The following is a 20,694-nucleotide window of genomic DNA, read 5'->3' on the forward strand; positions in this document are numbered from 1 at the left end:
ATATTCAGTATTTTTAAGATTTTAACTGAAATTTTAAGGAATATATATTTTTTTTTTTATCCAAATTCGTTCCAAATGGTGGAGGGTATTCAAAGTTCGGACCGGGCGAACTTACTGCTTCTTTACTCCGTTCCAAATGGTGAAGGTTCTTTAAAGTACGACCAGACCGAACTTACTGCTTCTTTACTTGTTTTTTTTTTTTTGAGTTTTTACAAAACTTCTTAAAGTTAACCACACACTGTTACAATAAATGTGGCACGTACCCAAAATTTTTCCTATTTTAGCTTCCACAGCTCCGTCTTTGCATTGATTATAATTTTTTCGGACGGATATTATAAATACTAGATATATACTTTTTTGACTCTCCGATAAATATTTTGAGCTGTTGCAAACGGAATGACACATTAAATATACCCTCCATTTCATGGCGGAGGTTGTAAAATGTGTAATGTGAATACCCAAATGAAATAATGAGAGACAATAAAGAGCCGCTGTTTCGATGCCTCTGCCACACCGTAGTGCAATGAATGACAACAACAATAACCACAAAAAATAACAGCTGGCACCCACTACCACATAATAGACCTCACTGCAACGATTCATTACGAATTGGAAAATTGTATCTGCTGCATCGTGGTCGCCCTGTTGCACCCAACGCTCGTCAATGGGAGACGAACCGAATAGGGGCAGTGATTTGGATTTTGTTGTTGATTCTCAGTTGCAAAAGCTAATTTGATGTGAACGGTTTCATTTGTCCAGTGATTTCGGTTCTATAAGTTCTTTTTGGTGTGAATTCTTGTGCGTTTATTCGGAGTGTTTGTTTGTGTTTACATTCGTCCAATTGTATGTACGTACATATGCATGTAATGCCAATGACGTATTGCTGAATCTATGGTGCAATATTATAATGCTCTGCACTGTGTTTGCGTTCGAATGATTTTTGTCAGTGTCCATTATTATCGGCCGAATGATGGAACATCCGTATTTTATGCTTCTTGCCTTCACATGTCTACATATGTATTTGTAACTGATGAAGTGTCATTTGTAATTTTCGAATGAAGTTTTGTGGCATTTATAATGTGATATGTTCAAATGTGGTTGACTTTGATTTCTCAGTGAATGAATACAAATACGTTTCACTTGTTTACTCAAAGAGTGACTTAACTTAGAAATATACGGTGGACCTAGAAATGCATATTATTTAAATTTTTTGAAAATGGTATGGAGACAACCTTATGAGTGAAAGTTCATAATATCCTTAGCCATATGACAGCAGAGAGTGTATGCTAAATGTGCTACATCGAAGTAACAATTTTAGACTGTGCGTCTAGCGGTATTCGTCTGTCTGTCTGGTCGATTTGTGCGTTTGATAACTGGTTTCCATTGATAGTTTCAATTATCAATTTTTATACCCTCCACCTTGGAAAGGAGGGTATATTAACATTGTCATTCCGTTTGTAATATCCTTAAATATTGGTCGTAGACCCCATAAAGTATATATATTCATAATCAGCATAAAATTCTAAGTCGATTTAACGATGTCCGTCTGTTTGTCTGTCCGTCTGTCTGTTGAAATCACTATACAGCCCACATTATTTGACGTAGAGCGTCAAAATTTAGCAGAGCAATTTGTATTGGTATTTAAAATGAGATATATCGGTCCACGTTCTGATATAGTCCCCATATAACGGTACCTCCCGATATTCGGTATTATGATGATTTATGCCACATTTTTTCACGGATTTGTCTGAAAATTAGTATTTGTAGGTCATAACGGGTCCTAGTTCGTGTGGCGAGACATTGCATGTATAGGTTCACGCTTTGGTATAGTCCCCATATAAAGGTACCTCCCGATATTCGGTATTTTGATGGTTTTTACCACATTTTTTTACTGATTTGTCTTAAAAATGGTATTTGTGGGCCAGAATGGGTCCTAGTTCGTGTGACGAAACATTGTATGTATAGGACCACGTTTTGGTATAGTCCCCATATAACGGTACCTCCCAATATTCGGTATTTTGATGATTTTCGACACATTTCTTCACGGATATGTCTAAAAATTGGTAGTTGTAGATCATAATGGGTCCCAGTTCGTGTGGCGAGTCATTGTAATAATAGGTCCACGTTTTGGTATAGCCCCCATATAACGGTACCTCCTGATATTCGGTAATTTGATGATTTTTGCCACATTTTTTCACGGATTTGTTTGAAAATTGGTATTTGTAGGTCATAATGGGTTCTAGCTCCTTTGGCAAAACATTGCAGTGTAGGTCCACGATTTGGTATATACCCCATATAACATTTCTTCTAATGACTGAGGAACCCCGACTTAAACTTTCTAACTTGCTTTATTGAAAAACGACAAAGCAGAAATTTTCAAGTTCCTCGATTTATATAATTTTAATCAAGTCGGATCAGCTCACATATTTTATAGCATTTGACCATTTATTTATGGAGAACCTTTACATTACACTTTCTTCAGTTGTAAGTAAATTTATATATAATTTTGTACGAGCTATAAACGATAAAATACTTATGCCTTTCGGATTATCTTGAAATTATTCAATTAAAACAATAAACTGCATTTTTTTTAATTCGAAATTTTTGAGTTATATCACTGTTTGATTCAATAGACACTATATATACATACATTCACGCATGGTACCATGCATTCACGTTTCCCTTGTAGCTAAAACTCAGTACCAGTTGTACGAACGACCACTGTTCGCCACTGCTTCGTCAATAGGATTTCAATTAGAATAATTAGTAGGAGCTATTTCTATAGAACCATGGCATGCTTACAGGTGACAATCAATAGGCATGGATTTCAACAAAGGTCTAAAATCAATCAATGAAAAAAACGGTTTTATTTGCGTATGTTAGTAGTCAAATACATTGAATCGGCACAATAGATATTGCATTAGAAATTATCGTTTTGAGTATGAGTAGCTTGTTGATGACAAAACCATAACATTCAAGCGACGAAACACAAATAAACAAGTGAATAGTTGAGTGAAAATTTCTCTTATTAATTTGCTCGATAACTAGCTAGAAAATATGGTGAAAGATTTCAATGTATTTCAAATTGACGGAATTAATAGGTGTATTTATACCCTACACCATTCTATGGAGGGTATAATAACTATGTCATTCCGTTTTTAACTCCTCAAAATACTCATGATAGACCCTACAAAGTATATATATTCTGGATCAGAATAAAATTTTAAGTCGATTTAGCGATGCCCGTCTCTCTTTCTCTCTGTCTGTTGTAATCACGCTATCTTTCGAAAGAATTGAGATAGAAGGCCAACATTTTTGCACACGTGTATATTCTGCCAGTATAAGTTTGTAAATGGGGCATGTCGGTCCACGCTTTCATATAGCCCCCATATAACAATACCTCCTGATATTCGGTATTTTAATGATTTTAGCGACATTATTCGTTCGTAATGAATACTTCAAGTTCCTTACAAATGGTATTTTTCGGAATTTGTTGAAAATTTTCAAGTTCCTTACAAATGGTGGAGGATATTAAAAGTTCGGACCGGTCGATCTTATCTGCTTTTTTACCTGTTTATATATTAGGAGAATGAAAGTAGAATAAAAAGGTCCAAAGTCGGGCAGGGCCGACTATATGATACCCACACCACAATGCGTATTTAGTAAAGCTCCCGTAACAAAAATGTGGAATTTACCAACTATGATGCGATAAGGATTATATTAAACAATTCCGGTGAATAACGTTACAAAAATCATCAAAATGCCGAATTTCGGGAGGAACCGTATTATAGGGACCTATATAGACAATTCTCTTCCAGAGGGAAATGTACTCACAAGGAACTCCTTTTGCGGATTTTCAGACAATTCCGTAGAAAAATGTGGCTCAAATAATCAAAATACCGAATATCGGGTGGTACCGTTATATGGGGGCTATACGACATCGTGGACCTATATAGATAATTATCTTCCAGGGGATAAAGTACTCTCAAGAAACTCTTTGTATGGATTTTCAGGCAATGCCATTGAAAAATGTGGCTAAAATCATCATATAGATAATTATCTTTCAGGGGATAAAGTACTCACATGAAACTCTTTATGTGGAATTTCAGACAGTGAATAACGTTGCAAAAATCATCAAAATACCGAATTTCGAGAGGAACCGTTATATAGGGGATATATGATATCGTAGACCTATATAGACAATTCTCTTCCAGAGAGTAAAGTACTCACAAAGAACTCATGTATAGAATTTCAGACGATTCCATTGAAAATGATGGACCGATACAGGGGATAAAGTACTCACAAGGAAGTCTTTGTGTGGATTTTCAGAACATTCCGTTGAAAATGTGAGTAAAATCATCGTTATATGGGGGCTATACGATATCATGTACCGATAAAGGCCATCTTCGAACTTGACCTGCCTGACGGACAGAAGAGGGATTTGTGCAACATCAGTAGAATTTTGACTATATATAGTAGAATTTTACTATATATATATACTATATATATATATATATATATATATATATATATATATATATATATAGAATTTCAAGTTTATTACCCCCATTCATATCTGTTGAATATTGTTTTCGGCCATATTATATGGGAATAATACTATTTTATTCACAAAATAGAAAGGTCGAAAACTCCGTATATTAATTAGCATACAATAGTTATATGTACATAAATAGGGTGAGATAAAAAACTGCAACAAAGTAAATCGCCATAAGTTTTACATTTTTTTTAAATTAAATTGAATGAAAGCAAAAATAAGTTTAGATTTGTTCGAATTGGTCATCTTTGGCACGATTTACAGCCAATGAAACCATCACACGCAGCCCGAATGTTGTTCTGTGGTATTTCGGTCCATTCCCGGTGAAGCGCTTGATTAAGGTGATCGTTCATTACTTTTCGAACCATTTCTGCTGATGTTGCTGTTGACCTTGACGTCAGGCTACGCTACCAGTTTCACGGTGACGAGCGATGGTACGAAATACAAAAGATTTATTCACATTTAAATGCTCTAATGATAACCACTTGTGGTTTTCCATCCAAATATAAAGAAATCACACCATCGCGCTTGAATTCCATGACGAATAACTTTTTTTCTGGAAAATTCTCAACAAAATGCTTTTGAACGCTTCTAAACAATATAATGAGGTTCACTGGAATAATTTTAACAGCTGTCGGGCGAGTGGCTTAGAAATGACAGCAGTCTGAAGTTTATTGCAGTTTTTTCATCTCACCCTGTATAATATTTTGGATACCCGGGCAAATATTGAGAAAATATGCTATTCATTTACTTAAATATTTATTATTCACAAAAAAAAAACGCCAAAAACAAACAACAGCAAAAAATATAACTGACAATGGAAATGATAGTTTGTGGCCTGGAAATATGTATGTATATGTGTGCATTCCATCGCATTACGAGTATTATTACAGAAATTGAAAACACAGTATTTCGATTTATAGAATTATAATATTAGGATGGGCAATTTTATATAATTAAGTTTGTCCGTTGTTTTCACGTGCAACTAACTTCGAACAAGTTCAGTTTTATATTATAGATCCCATCAATATTTTAGAAATAAATGTGGACTAAAATTGACTTTGAAATATAATAATAATAATAATAATAATAATAATAATAATAATAATAATAATAATAATAATAATATATAATATATTATTATTATTATTAATATTATTATTATTATTATTATTATTATTATTATTATTATTATTATTATTATTATTATTATTATTATTATTATTATTATTATTATTATTATTATTATTATTATTATTATTATTATTATTATTATTATTATTATTATTATTATTATTATTATTATTATTATTATTATTATTATTAATAAAAATAACAGATTTTCTTTCCGAACAACCCAATAATTTAAACAACTAATGAAATTCTACTGCACAACCACCCACATAATTTTCCTATATGCACAAATGTGTGTGTGTACAGTGTCTCAATAAAATAAACGCTCAGTCCAGTGAATATAGCATTCAAAAGATTACAAATCACCACACAGCTATATTTTGTTGAGGCTTCACCGTTATAATGAAGTTCTCAAATTCCAAATGAATTCAGTCATGTGTAAAAAAAATATTCTTGTTTGAAGGCCACCACTTTCAGGATTTTAGCCCTGAAACTATAAAATGAAACCTTTCCTTAAATAATAACTAAAATAATACAAAATAATAAGAAATATCAACGCAGCACCGTTAAATCAAGTCAAGTATTTAGAATCTGAATCATGTAACATTCTTTTACGATAACTACATACCAAGAAATGAACTATTTGCCAAAAAGCACATTTTCTAGATAAATTTTGGCATTTCACATTTCTTTCTTTTCATTTACAATTTTATAAAAGAAACCAGTAAGGAAAAGTGAACCGGTCGGGAGGGACCAACTATATGAAACCCTAACCGGACAAAATAATTTATTTATAGAGTACATGATATTAGGAATGTAAAAAAAAAAGAAAAAAAAAAAAAAAAAATATATATATATATATATATATATATATATATATATATATATATATATATATATATATATATATATATATAAAAGAAAGTTGTGTTAGTTACTACGCTTATAACTTAAGAACCGCTGGACTGATTTTAACGATTCATACAAATTCGGAATTGTCTCCTCTCCGAAAAGGATAATATCCTAAAAAATCGCGTAAAAAAGTGATATATTAACATTTTCATTTTGACTTTTGAAATGTACAATAGTAATGTTTTATTTTGCATGATTTTTTTCCAATTTGACTTACTTTTTTCTAATGTACATTTGTAGTGTTTTTTATATTTTATTTTTGAATTCAAATATTAATACCAATTTATTTAATTGACTTGATTTCTTGAGAAATGAAATTGATGGCGAGTTACATGGAAGTGTAGTACCGAATTATGTGGTGGCGAAACGGAATAGATGATCTCGAAATAATTTAATGGAATCGAATTTTAAAATAGAAGTACATTCTATTGACAAACTATATAAGGATCTTTAAACATTTGCTGTAAAAAATCAGCGAACAAGTTGAAAATTTTTTCAATGTGTTATTCTTCTTTTGTCAATTTTTTTTTTCAATTTGTATTATCCAATTGAATTCAGTAAATTTTTTGTGAACAAAGAATAATTTTTCACTATATACAAATTTTCACCAAAAAAATTAAATAAGTGGGAAATACGATGTTAACTTACAACTACCTTTCAACTCCAGGACCGACATCGTGGTTCAGCTGAAGATGCGAACACATTTGAACAAACAAAAATGACCGAAAAAGCCTAATGGAGCTCATTTAAAATCGTGGAACTACTTCTTTCCTGTCACAATAATCCGTCCAATGTTCAATCAGAAAAATACCAAATATAAAGGGTGGAAAATAGTAGAGCGAATGGGACTCTTAGTAAGAAAAGGATTTCTATCCTTCCAGAAATTCTTCCCAAACATTCAAGATACCTTAAATCGCTTTTGCAGGTCATGATATCGATCATAACTCACGTATAAGGGTACAACCCGATTTCATATTTATATAACCATCGTATGATTTAAGCTATTTTTGGTGTCTTGGTCACTTTTTTAATATTTTGGCCATTATTTGGCATCTTTGTTTCTAAGGAGGTTGAGAACCTATTCGCGTAAAGTTTAAAATTTTCAGAGTAGGGCCCATTTTGGTCTTGACCACATTCATTAATTGATTTGGCTAAAAATTGTATTTATGCTACCCTGGGGTAGGGAACCATCATCGTCATATACATTGGAGTATCCCCAAGTCCACTTTCACATCTAATTGGTGGACAGAAAAGAACATTTTGTTTTCTATTGAATTTGTAACCCCCAAGAGAATATGGGTTGGGCCACGTTTTGGTATAACCCTTATATAAATGTATCCCTGATTTCAGCTGTGACCGTGGTCTTGGCCACGTTTTTCAACTGATTTGGCCATTATTTACTGTAGAGTAGAGAACCATCTTACAGAAAAATGTCAACATACGTAAATATTTTGGTACAGTCCCCAGGCCCGCCGATCTATAGTGATGTTTACCGATTGGCGGACAACAACGCGGGTATTGTTTAATCGTCATTAAATTTTACTATGAACAAGAACATAGGCTTTTTGGGGACTCTAATGCGCAATTTGAGGTGCTATGGTAATGGGTGTAAAAGCGTAATTAACTTTGACTATTCAGAAATTATTTTGCCCTCCTTCCATAGTTATTTATTTCTACTTAGTCGAATCAATATTTATATTAAAATTTGTTCACTTTTATGAGCTAGATTTGTGAAATATTATGCTATGCAAAATTTGCATTAAAGACTAAAACTACGGGCCGGCAACGCGGACCGGGTCAGCTAGTATATATATATATATATATATATATATATATATATATATATATATATATATATATATATATATATATATATATATATATATATATATATATATATATATATATATATATATAATATATATATATATATATATATATATATATATATATATATATATATATATATATATATATATATATATATATATATATATATATCGGAGCCGAGTTCCACCAACTGGAAACGTACGCCCCGAAACTCACTCCATCTGGGTTGATATTAGCCATTATTTGCACAATAAACCTGAAAGGTATTTCCGAGCTCTATAAGACATCTGGTACCAAATATCATTGTTGTTGAATACATATTACGAATGTGAGATACTTTTGCACCAAATCGGATGGACCATTTATATGGGAGCTCTAGCTATATCTGAACCGGTTTTCACCAAATTTGAAATACTTGTTTCTAGGCTGAATTTCGTCGGATGTGCCAAAATGCAGGTCGTTTGGACCGATATTAGCCATTTGGTGCACAAAAAACCTGAAATCGGATGAAACACATATATGGGAGCTATAGCTATATCTGAAGCGATTATCACCAAATTTGAAGTAGTTGTTACTAGGATAAATTCAGTCGAAATTGTCAAAATCCAGTCCATTTGGCCTGATATTAGCTTTTTGGTGCACAATATACCTGATATCTGATAATGATATATATGGAAGCAATATCCAAATCTGAACCGATCTTGACAAGATCTTAAACACATATTTTTGAGTTGTATCTGATATTTGGTACCAAATTTCTTTGTTGTGGAGTACATATTACGCACGTGTGGGACTTTAACGCCAACTCGGATGAAAAATATATATGGGAGCTATAACTATATCTGAGCCGATTTGATGTACTTACCTCTAGACTGAGTTCCGTCGGATGTGCCAAAATGCAGATCATTTGGACTGATATTGGTCATTTGGTGCAAAATTTGTTGAAGATATATATGGGAGCTATATCTAAATTTGAACCGATTATCACCATTTTCAATAGGATTCGTCCTTGGGACAAACAAATATTGGTTAGAAAATTTTATGTCAATCGGATAATAAATGCGACTTGCATTTTGTTCACAAAAATACGTATATCTCACATATAACGTTACCTTCCATTTTTCGGCATTTTGATGAATTTAGCGACAATTTTCTCCGGAATTGTTTTAAATTTCGTAGTAGACACTTCAACCCGTAACAGAAAATTGTCTATGCAGATCCACCTCTTTTTTCGACCTTTTGATGATATTAGCGAGATTGTTCAAAGGATTTTTTTTTTAAATTTCGTATTTGAATGGGTGCTACAGACAGACAAAAAAGTGCGTATGCACGTCATCGACTTCGTATCGCTTCCATATAACGGCTTTCATTTAAAGCTCATTTTTCGACGTTCCTTCCAAATATTGGAGGGTATTAAAACTTCGGCCTGAACTTAGGTGCTTTTTTACTTGTCAATATTTATGAAATCTTAACGTTTAGTTAAGATTTAAACTTTTGATGTATGGGAAACATAGTAAAATTTTATGACAAATAATTTTGTAGAGTATTATGATTTGCTATGATCCCATTTAAAAGGAGTTTGTAACCATATTTTGAAAAAAAATAACCAAATATATACCCCTTTCGTTACTCGTTCGAAGATTAATGTTTTTGAAAAAAATCCTTGTACCTAAAACTAAAATAAAATGGATCCAAAGAAAATGTGGAAGAGGATTTAAACACAAGGCCCATGTTACGATGTAGTCATCATAATGATGTACTGCCAGATATTCGGTATTTTTGAGGGTTTTTAAAACATTTTACAATTGCATTTCTGATTACATATTAGAAATAGAAATCTAAAGTATTTAAAAAAATTATTCTGAGCATTCCAAAACATATTTTAATATTTGTTTTCTCTAATGAGGAAGTGTGTGAAAAGTTCCACCTGGCTAAACTTAAGGCCTGTTTAACATGTTTATCAGTCATTTGTGAGACACTGTATGTTCGTTTGTACATACGAGTATGGTATTACATACATATGTACCTACGTCTTTGTGTTTTTGAATAAAACGAAGTGTAACAAATAACGACCACATCGCGTCATATTGAAATTGTGACATTTCAGTGGAAATTATTCAACGAATAAATGGAAAAAAGAATGTGAATACGTCACTCACAAAAAATAAAGAAACAACAAAACAAAAAACAGAAAAGAAATATTCGAACAAAACAACCAAAAACGACACCGAATGACTACCACACAGCCAATAACACAATAATAATATTAAATAATAAATACATAAATAACGATAGCAACAAGAACCTCGACATAAACAATAATAACAATAACAGCGCCAAATGGTTAAGGGCAATTTTATGCTAAAGCAGCGAACATGACACCAGATATTACAAACAAAACGCTATCGGCGGCTGCATCTACAAGTGCAGTTGCGGTCGCAAATACCGGAAGAACAATGAAAACAAAACTATCCGACATTAACGTTCTGTCAGCAAGCACATCATCGTTGCCGCCACCTCCGCCGACCAGCATAAAGCGACATCTTTTGACAATCGAAAAGCTGCGTAATCGTGTGCGTCAAATATTACAATGTGTAATTAATTTGCACATTGATATATTGGTAAATATGAAGCAATTATTAAATATTACCTCATAATTACATATATCTTTTAAATTATACAATTGAATAGCGATATTTCTTTTTAATGTGAATAAAGGAGGAATGAACTATTGTAACGTTTCGCTTTTGTATACCCTCCTGCCTAGTATGGAGGATAACTTAAATTTGAAAAATCTCAATGGGTACTACAACCTATGACAAAAAATTACTTATGCAAGTCCACGTCTTCGTATAGCCCCCATATAACAGGGTGAGATAAAAAAACTGCAACAAAGTCAAACGCCATAATTTTTACATTTTTTCTTTAAATTTTATTGAATTAAAGCAAAAAATGTCGGAATTAGCATCAATTTTTAGAAAAAGGTTAGTTTTGTTCGAATTGGTCACCTTTTGCACGAATCATGGCCTTCAAAAGGCCAATGGAACCGTCACATGTTGCTCGAATGTTGCTCTGCGGTGTTTTGGCCCATTCCCGGCGAAGCGCTTGCTTGGTGCCAACCTTGCTTTCCAAAATACTCCAGACACAATAGTCCAACGGATTGGTATCCGGAGATTTTGGTGGCCATTGTGCGCTGGAAATGAAGAGAGGAACCTCATTTTGTAACCATTCTTGGGTGGCGCGTGCCGACGCGATGATGCTGAATCCTGTTGGAATGTCCAAGGTCTGCGACCAAAATGTTTGCGTGCCCAAGGCTTCAATACACCCTCCAGAATATTGTCGCGATTAATACGAGCGGAGAGCGACCATCGCCCGTTATGGCGGCCCACACCATCACCATGGCCGGCGCTTGATTTCTGGTGGCCAACCGAAGGAGCCGTTTTCAGCTGACCTCTTTGGCAAGTAAACACGATCATTTTGTTAGTTTACAAACTGCTGGACAACGAATGTTTTCTCATCGAGAAAACCAAATTCGGCAGTTCACCACTTTTGGCCAAGCCAAGCAACTCTTTAGCTCTTTTGGGTCTATTTTTTTCAGTTGCGGTGTAAGTTCTTGCACTTTTTGGAATATCAATGGCTTTACCCCGAGCTCATTTTCCAATATTTGTCGAATGGAATATTGCGATATGTTCAGCTCGGCCACTGCGACGCGAGTTTCGATCAAGTCACTCCTTTACTTTTCGAACCATCTCTGCTGATGTTGCTGTTTTCTTCCGTCCACTTCCTTGACGTCGGGATACGCTACCAGTATCACGGTAACGAGCGATGGTACGAAACACAAAATATTTATTCACATGCAAATGTTGAAGTGCTCTAAAGATAGCTCCTTGTGGTTTTCCAGCCAAATATAAAGAAATCACACTATCACGCTTGAATTCCATCACGAATAACTTTTTTTCTGAAAAATTCTCAACAAAATGCTTTTGTACACTTGTAAACAATATAATGAGCTATCACTGGAATAATTGTAACAGCTGTCGGACGAGTGGCTTACAAATGACAACAATCTGAAGTTGGTTGCAATTTTTTCATCTCACCCTGTATATATATACATGGTATTAGATACATTATAGGCCAGAATTGTCTTAAATTTCGTATTTGAAGTTCGTAATGAGCCTATGACAATAAATTGTGTATGTAGGTCCACGTTTTCTTATAGAGCCCATATAACGGTACTTCCCTATATTGGGTATTTTTATGATTTTTACAGTATTTTCTAACGATAGGCAAATGTATAGGCGTCTTAATTAAATTTAAGTGTGTTTCTATAGATCTCAGATAACATCAACATTTTTGGCCGGGAATACATTTCTAATAAAAAAAAATTTAAGGTTTAAAGTCATACTCCACACGAGTTTATGCGAAGTTTTTTCTACGAAACATCATTTTTGAAGGATAACTTTAAAATATTGTTCGTCAAATTTCACAATAATTCACAAAAGAAAAGAAATCTCCATTTTATATCAAGAAAATATTTCTGTTAATTTTTCAAAAAATAACGAAATTATTTGCCATTTTTTTCGAGGAATTTTGTCTTGTTTTGAGTTGATGCGTTAAAGTAATGTAATATTTCGTAATATACAGAATATATCAAACTACAAAATATTCTGCCTTAAAAAGTTCGGCTAAAAACCCGAAAATCCTTCAGGGTTTCCTATCATTTGGAATTTTTCACAATCTAGATAGATTTTTGGATATTTAAAGTAGATATAAGAACATCTGCAGCGAGTTTGGAAAATTTCCTAAATTTGTCGAAAATAAAAAACCAAAGTTGATGATATTTCTATGTTACGTTAAGGTTAATGAAGTTTATGTCAAGTTTACATATTTCTTTTGTTCAGCGTCACATAATGAAATTTGATTTCTTTCTTAGGTACTTTTAGAGAAAAAAATAAATATTAAGCTTACTAAGATTGGAAACGAAGTTGAGAGGATGGGGAAAATCCTTCCTTGTTTTAATGAAAAATATATACTTAAATCATTTTGCCAGAACGACGATATCCTTTGTTAGCCATTTCATTTAATAGCAAAAACAAATTAAAAACCTTCCATTCATATTAACGCCTACCATTTGACAATCTGTTCGCTCTCTGTCAATGGTCATATAATCTCGCAGAAATTGTATTCTACAAAATGTACCTTGACATTTTAATTAAAACAAATATTTGTAATTTGAACTGGAAGGAACACACATACATGCACAATAAAGGATAAAAATTACGATTGGTATTTCCACAGTTGAGTGCGATATTAAAAAGAACTGGAGAAATCAGGTAAATACAGCCAACTATAATTGAGCATTTAAACAGCCGTCGGCAAATAGAAAATATGCAGGTGAAATTTACATATGCAAAAAAAAAAATAATAAATATAGCTATATTAATCGGGAACACATTCACAACATTTGAAACTAAAATGTTATACATGAGATAAAACTGGCGACAATAGAATTGCAACAAGAAATGTACGTACGACACATACGATGGGCTTAAATAGGCCTAAATTCGACATCTTGTCAGAGTCATGATTTTTTACATTTATCATTAGCGTTTTTATGCCCTCGGCTACGTGGCTAGATATATACCTTATCATAACGGTTTTAGATCCCAGGTTCCTTTGAACCAAATCCGTTTCAGGACATTTGGAGCCGACCGTCCGTCCGTCTGTTTGTCTGTCTGGCTGTTGCGTACGATAACTCTCGAAGGGAGTATCCGATTTGGCTAAAACTTGGTACACCGTAATATTATTATCAAACTTAAATCGAGCTCGGAGATGGGCAATATATGTCCTTCTTGTACCTCCACCACAAATTGGTAGAACTTTCAAAGAAAATATTTTACTGCACAGAAAGAGAAAGGATGTTTCGATTTTGCTTCAATTTTGCAGTGCTAGTTCATATGCGAGAATGATTGTCCATTTTCGCATTTACTTCCACTTCATCAAGTACCTCCCCCACTAATTGAATAATTATATCTCTTATAAAATGTGACATTAAAGATCGATTGTCTTCAAATTACACACATCACAATATTTTTACTAGCCAAAGGACTGGTGTAAAGATGGAATGTACCGGTTCACTCTTTCCGGTACCTCCCCCACAAATGGTCAAAATTTTGAATATCCAAGAAGTTCATAAGACGCGAAATGAAGATTTGATTCCATTCAAACTCGGCACATCTCAATATTCCTATCAACACAAGGTATGTTGTAAAGATTATAGATATCGGACCATTGCTTCTGGTACCGCCCCCATAAAGAGCTCAAAATTTTTAATAACCAAAACGAGCATCCAAAATTGCGAAAGAAGTCAACGGTTCTTTACAACTTGCTATATCTAAATATTTCTCTCAACCAGAAACCTGATATCGGAATTTATCATTTCGCATGAAATTGAATATAAATGTTCGATTTTGTTTTGTTTTTACACAGGGTGAGATAAAAAAAAAACTGCAGAAAGTCAAAGGCCATAATTTTTACATTTTTTAATTCTATTGAATAAAAGCAAAAAATTGTCGGAAATAGCATCAAAATTTAGAATAAGTTTAGATTTGTTCGAATTGGTAACCTTTGGCACGAATTATGGCCTTCAAACGGCCAATGAAACCATCACACGCTGCCCGAATGTTGCTCTGCTGTATTTTTGCCCATTCCCACGAAGCGCTTGCATGAGGTGATCGACACTTTAGAATTTTTTAGTGCCAACCTTACCTTCCAAAATACTCCAGACACAATATTCCAACGGATTGGTATCCGAAGATGTTGGTGGCCATTGTGCGCTGGAAATGAAGTAAGGAACCTCATTTTGTAACCATTCTGGGGTGGCGCGTGCTGAGTGCGATGGTACTGAGACCTGTTGGAATGTCCAAGGTCTGCGGCCAAAATCTTTGCGTGCCCAAGGCTTTAATACACTCTCCAGAATATTTTCGCGATAATATTCGGCATTTATTCTGAAGCCACGGTCGATTAGTACGGGCGGAGAGCGACCATCGGCTGTTATGGTGGCCCACATTTCTGCTGATGTTACTGTTTTCTTCCGTCCACTTCCTTGACGTCGGACTACGCTACCAGAATCACGGTAACGAGCGATGGTACGAGACACAAAAGATTTATTCACATTCAAACGATAACGATAGTCACCAAAATGTTTTTGTGCGCTTGTAAAAAATATATTGAGCTGTCACTGAATAATTTTAACAGCAGTCTGAAGTTGGTTGCAATTTTTTCATCTTACCCTGTATTTCAGTGTGTTAGTTACTGACTGACTGAATTATCTATCTAGAATCTTGAAATTTTGCATGTCGGCCAATGTTAGGGTATATGTGTCAGATAAGGCTGGGTTTTTGAAAATTCGAACTAAAAGTACTAAAAATACAACTGGAACTGGAAATTTGAAAGTATGTTTAACAAAAGAGGTGGCTTCGGAAAGACATCGAATTTTACTCTGATCAAGAATATTTATGATCTGTGAACGAATATTTCGGGGTTTTACAAACTGAATAATAAAATTATTATATCGTATGGAGATTATAGAAAAATGTTAAATTTTAACTACCCTTAATCACGGAGTCAAAACTATATATCTTGGATATGATTTATTATACTTTAAACTTAATTATCCTCTTTCCCATTAGGGATATCAGTATTTGAGTTCGTCGCATATACATCAAATAAAAAATTGTTGAAAATAGTTACTAATTTCAATACTTTTTTTCTTTTATCTACAGGTAATCGAATCGAATGTCAATCAACTAATAGATGATGTGAAAGAACTGAATGCAGATCTGTTGGAGGTACAACGTTTAGATAATCTAATACAAACACTGAGAGATTACAATGGTCCCACCATTTTCCACGAATGGCCGTTCCCTTTGGTCTGTCAAGGAACCATAGACGAAGCTGATTTAGCACAAACTTTAAATTCTTAGGAAGTTTTGTTTGTTTTTGTTTAACAGCAAAAATATCGTAGTATTTTATAATTGAATATCATTATATACATAACAAAATAATACCCCCAACACATAGTGTTGTAGGGTATAAATATAAAATAGACTGTTAATTTTAATATAAATCAAAGTAAATGAATGAATACATAACAAAGTGAATAAAGCAAATGTCGTTACTAAAACATATAAACATTAATGTCCTTGTTATCCTCGAAGGTAAAAATTAATTATAATAATAACAAGTAAAAAAGCTGTAAGTTCGACCGGGTCGAACATTGAATATCTTCCACCATTTGGAACAAATTTGGCAATTTTCAAAAAATAAAATCCGTTAAAAATTCTGTTAAAATCTTAAAAATACCGAATGTAGCCGTTAAATTAAGGTCTATACGACGATGTGGACTTGCACAGGCATTACAATAAGCCATTACAATATTCAAATGCGAAACTAGAAAAAAATCGGTAAATAATGTAGCTAAAATCATGAAAATACCGAATATAGGGAGGTACCGTTATATGGGTGCTATACGAAGACTTGGATATGCACAGACAATTTTTTGTAAAACGCTGTAGTATCCATTACAAACTTCAAGTACCAAATTTGAAACAATTCCAGTGAATGATGTCGCAAAAATCATCAAAATACTGAAAATCGGGAGGTACCGTTATATGGCGCTTTTACGAATTTACGCACAGACAATTTTCTGTCATAGGCCGTAGTATCTATTCAAATACCAAATTTAAAAACATTCCGGTAAATAATGTCGGTAAAATCATCAAAATGCCGAATAACGGGAGGGGGCACGTTATATGGGGGCACGGACAGTTTGCTGTCACAGACTGTAGTATCCATTGAAATACCAAATTTGAAACATTTCCGGTGAATAATGTCGCTAAAATCATCAAAATACCGAAAATAGGGAGGTACTATTATATGGGGGCTATAGCAAAACGTACATGGCCCATTTTCAATCCCAAAAGTCCTGCGGACGTAATATACATTTGAGTACAATTTTATCAACCTAATTCATTTCGTTCGGAAGCTAGATAGATTTCCACAGACAGACAGACATTGCTAAATCGATATAGAATTTTATGCTGTATATATACTTTGTGGGGTCTAAAATGTATATTTCTAGGGTGTTACATTCGGTATGGGTGTGAAGATAAATTGGAAAGTTAAATTGGATGTTAACAGACACAGTTACTTAACAGAGCTCTGTTAAGGAATTAACAGAGCTTTGTTAAAGACTGAGTAAAAAAGAAAATTTTGAAAAATATTATTATTTGTTAATTATTATATTAAAATTTATTACTTCGGTAATAGAAATAGCTTGAATACAAATTAAATAAATACTATGCAGCACCAACTATAGAACAAACCGTTTCAGACACCCGAATTGGCTCATATCTTTATTATGATGTAAAAAAACGGAATGGACCACTGTGCAAAGCCTATAAAACCTGCGCGGATCAAACTAGGCTTAAATGAAAGGTCTCTCCGAGCACTTTCAGCCCATATATAGGTTATAGTCCAAAACCGTTTCAGAGACCCAAATTGGACCCATCCTTAATAATAATAAGGTCGTAACAGATTGAACCACTGTGCAAAGCCTATAAAACCTGCGCGGATCAAACTAGGCTTAAATGAAAGGTCTCTCCGAGCACTTTCAGCCCATATATAGGTTATAGTCCAAAACCGTTTCAGAGACCCAAATTGGACCCATCCTTAATAATAATAAGGTCCTAACAGATTGAACCACTGTGCAAAGCCTATAAAACCTGCGCGGATCAAACTAGGCTTAAATGAAAGGTCTCTCCGAGCACTTTCAGCCCATATATAGGTTATAGTCCAAAACCGTTTCAGAGACCCAAATTGGACCCATCCTTAATAATAATAAGGTCGTAACAGATTGAACCACTGTGCAAAGCCTATAAAACCTGCGCGGATCAAACTAGGCTTAAATGAAAGGTCTCTCCGAGCACTTTCAGCCCATATATAGGTTATAGTCCAAAACCGTTTCAGAGACCCAAATTGGACCCATCCTTAATAATAATAAGGTCCTAACAGATTGAACCACTGTGCAAAGCCTATAAAACCTGCGCGGATCAAACTAGGCTTAAATGAAAGGTCTCTCCGAGCACTTTCAGCCCATATATAGGTTATAGTCCAAAACCGTTTCAGAGACCCAAATTGGACCCATCCTTAATAATAATAAGGTCCTAACAGATTGAACCACTGTGCAAAGCCTATAAAACCTGCGCGGATCAAACTAGGCTTAAATGAAAGGTCTCTCCGAGCACTTTCAGCCCATATATAGGTTATAGTCCAAAACCGTTTCAGAGACCCAAATTGGACCCATCCTTAATAATAATAAGGTCGTAACAGATTGAACCACTGTGCAAAGCCTATAAAACCTGCGCGGATCAAACTAGGCTTAAATGAAAGGTCTCTCCGAGCACTTTCAGCCCATATATAGGTTATAGTCCAAAACCGTTTCAGAGACCCAAATTGGACCCATCCTTAATAATAATAAGGTCCTAACAGATTGAACCACTGTGCAAAGCCTATAAAACCTGCGCGGATCAAACTAGGCTTAAATGAAAGGTCTCTCCGAGCACTTTCAGCCCATATATAGGTTATAGTCCAAAACCGTTTCAGAGACCCAAATTGGACCCATCCTTAATAATAATAAGGTCCTAACAGATTGAACCACTGTGCAAAGCCTATAAAACCTGCGCGGATCAAACTAGGCTTAAATGAAAGGTCTCTCCGAGCACTTTCAGCCCATATATAGGTTATAGTCCAAAACCGTTTCAGAGACCCAAATTGGACCCATCCTTAATAATAATAAGGTCCTAACAGATTGAACCACTGTGCAAAGCCTATAAAACCTGCGCGGATCAAACTAGGCTTAAATGAAAGGTCTCTCCGAGCACTTTCAGCCCATATATAGGTTATAGTCCAAAACCGTTTCAGAGACCCAAATTGGACCCATCCTTAATAATAATAAGGTCCTAACAGATTGAACCACTGTGCAAAGCCTATAAAACCTGCGCGGATCAAACTAGGCTTAAATGAAAGGTCTCTCCGAGCACTTTCAGCCCATATATAGGTTATAGTCCAAAACCGTTTCAGAGACCCAAATTGGACCCATCCTTAATAATAATAAGGTCGTAACAGATTGAACCACTGTGCAAAGCCTATAAAACCTGCGCGGATCAAACTAGGCTTAAATGAAAGGTCTCTCCGAGCACTTTCAGCCCATATATAGGTTATAGTCCAAAACCGTTTCAGAGACCCAAATTGGACCCATCCTTAATAATAATAAGGTCCTAACAGATTGAACCACTGTGCAAAGCCTATAAAACCTGCGCGGATCAAACTAGGCTTAAATGAAAGGTCTCTCCGAGCACTTTCAGCCCATATATAGGTTATAGTCCAAAACCGTTTCAGAGACCCAAATTGGACCCATCCTTAATAATAATAAGGTCCTAACAGATTGAACCACTGTGCAAAGCCTATAAAACCTGCGCGGATCAAACTAGGCTTAAATGAAAGGTCTCTCCGAGCACTTTCAGCCCATATATAGGTTATAGTCCAAAACCGTTTCAGAGACCCAAATTGGACCCATCCTTAATAATAATAAGGTCGTAACAGATTGAACCACTGTGCAAAGCCTATAAAACCTGCGCGGATCAAACTAGGCTTAAATGAAAGGTCTCTCCGAGCACTTTCAGCCCATATATAGGTTATAGTCCAAAACCGTTTCAGAGACCCAAATTGGACCCATCCTTAATAATAATAAGGTCCTAACAGATTGAACCACTGTGCAAAGCCTATAAAACCTGCGCGGATCAAACTAGGCTTAAATGAAAGGTCTCTCCGAGCACTTTCAGCCCATATATAGGTTATAGTCCAAAACCGTTTCAGAGACCCAAATTGGACCCATCCTTAATAATAATAAGGTCCTAACAGATTGAACCACTGTGCAAAGCCTATAAAACCTGCGCGGATCAAACTAGGCTTAAATGAAAGGTCTCTCCGAGCACTTTCAGCCCATATATAGGTTATAGTCCAAAACCGTTTCAGAGACCCAAATTGGACCCATCCTTAATAATAATAAGGTCCTAACAGATTGAACCACTGTGCAAAGCCTATAAAACCTGCGCGGATCAAACTAGGCTTAAATGAAAGGTCTCTCCGAGCACTTTCAGCCCATATATAGGTTATAGTCCAAAACCGTTTCAGAGACCCAA

The 20,694-nt window shown here is 34.5% G+C and overlaps 1 protein-coding gene across 7 annotated transcripts; it reads left to right on the forward strand.

Annotated features, from left to right (window-relative positions):
* Positions 1-698: 698 nt before the first annotated feature.
* LOC101901630 (uncharacterized) lies at positions 699-16,623 on the forward strand. Of its 7 annotated transcripts, none has more exons than XM_011293690.3 (3): positions 699-798; positions 10,539-11,052; positions 16,216-16,623. In XM_011293690.3, the coding sequence occupies exons 2-3, from the start codon at positions 10,807-10,809 to the stop codon at positions 16,414-16,416; spliced, it is 447 nt and encodes a 148-aa protein (XP_011291992.1). In that variant the 5' UTR covers positions 699-798; positions 10,539-10,806; the 3' UTR covers positions 16,417-16,623. The 7 variants fall into 7 exon arrangements, with proteins under 7 accessions (XP_011291992.1, XP_019891889.1, XP_005182296.1 ...); XM_020036330.2 differs by having other exon boundaries at positions 706-825; XM_005182239.4 differs by having other exon boundaries at positions 708-843.
* Positions 16,624-20,694: the final 4,071 nt, after the last annotated feature.

The sequence above is a fragment of the Musca domestica genome, unplaced genomic scaffold (assembly GCF_030504385.1).
Source record: "Musca domestica strain aabys unplaced genomic scaffold, Musca_domestica.polishedcontigs.V.1.1 29, whole genome shotgun sequence".
Lineage (NCBI taxonomy): Eukaryota > Metazoa > Arthropoda > Insecta > Diptera > Muscidae > Musca > Musca domestica.

Bases quoted from the DNA above. Each gene is read 5' to 3' on its own strand.
- LOC101901630 (XM_011293690.3), top strand. From the start codon at position 10,807: ATGACACCAGATATTACAAACAAAACGCTATCGGCGGCTGCATCTACA. The intron at 11,053-16,215 runs GTAAATATGAAG...TTTTATCTACAG, and splicing joins ATTTGCACATTGATATATTG to GTAATCGAATCGAATGTCAA.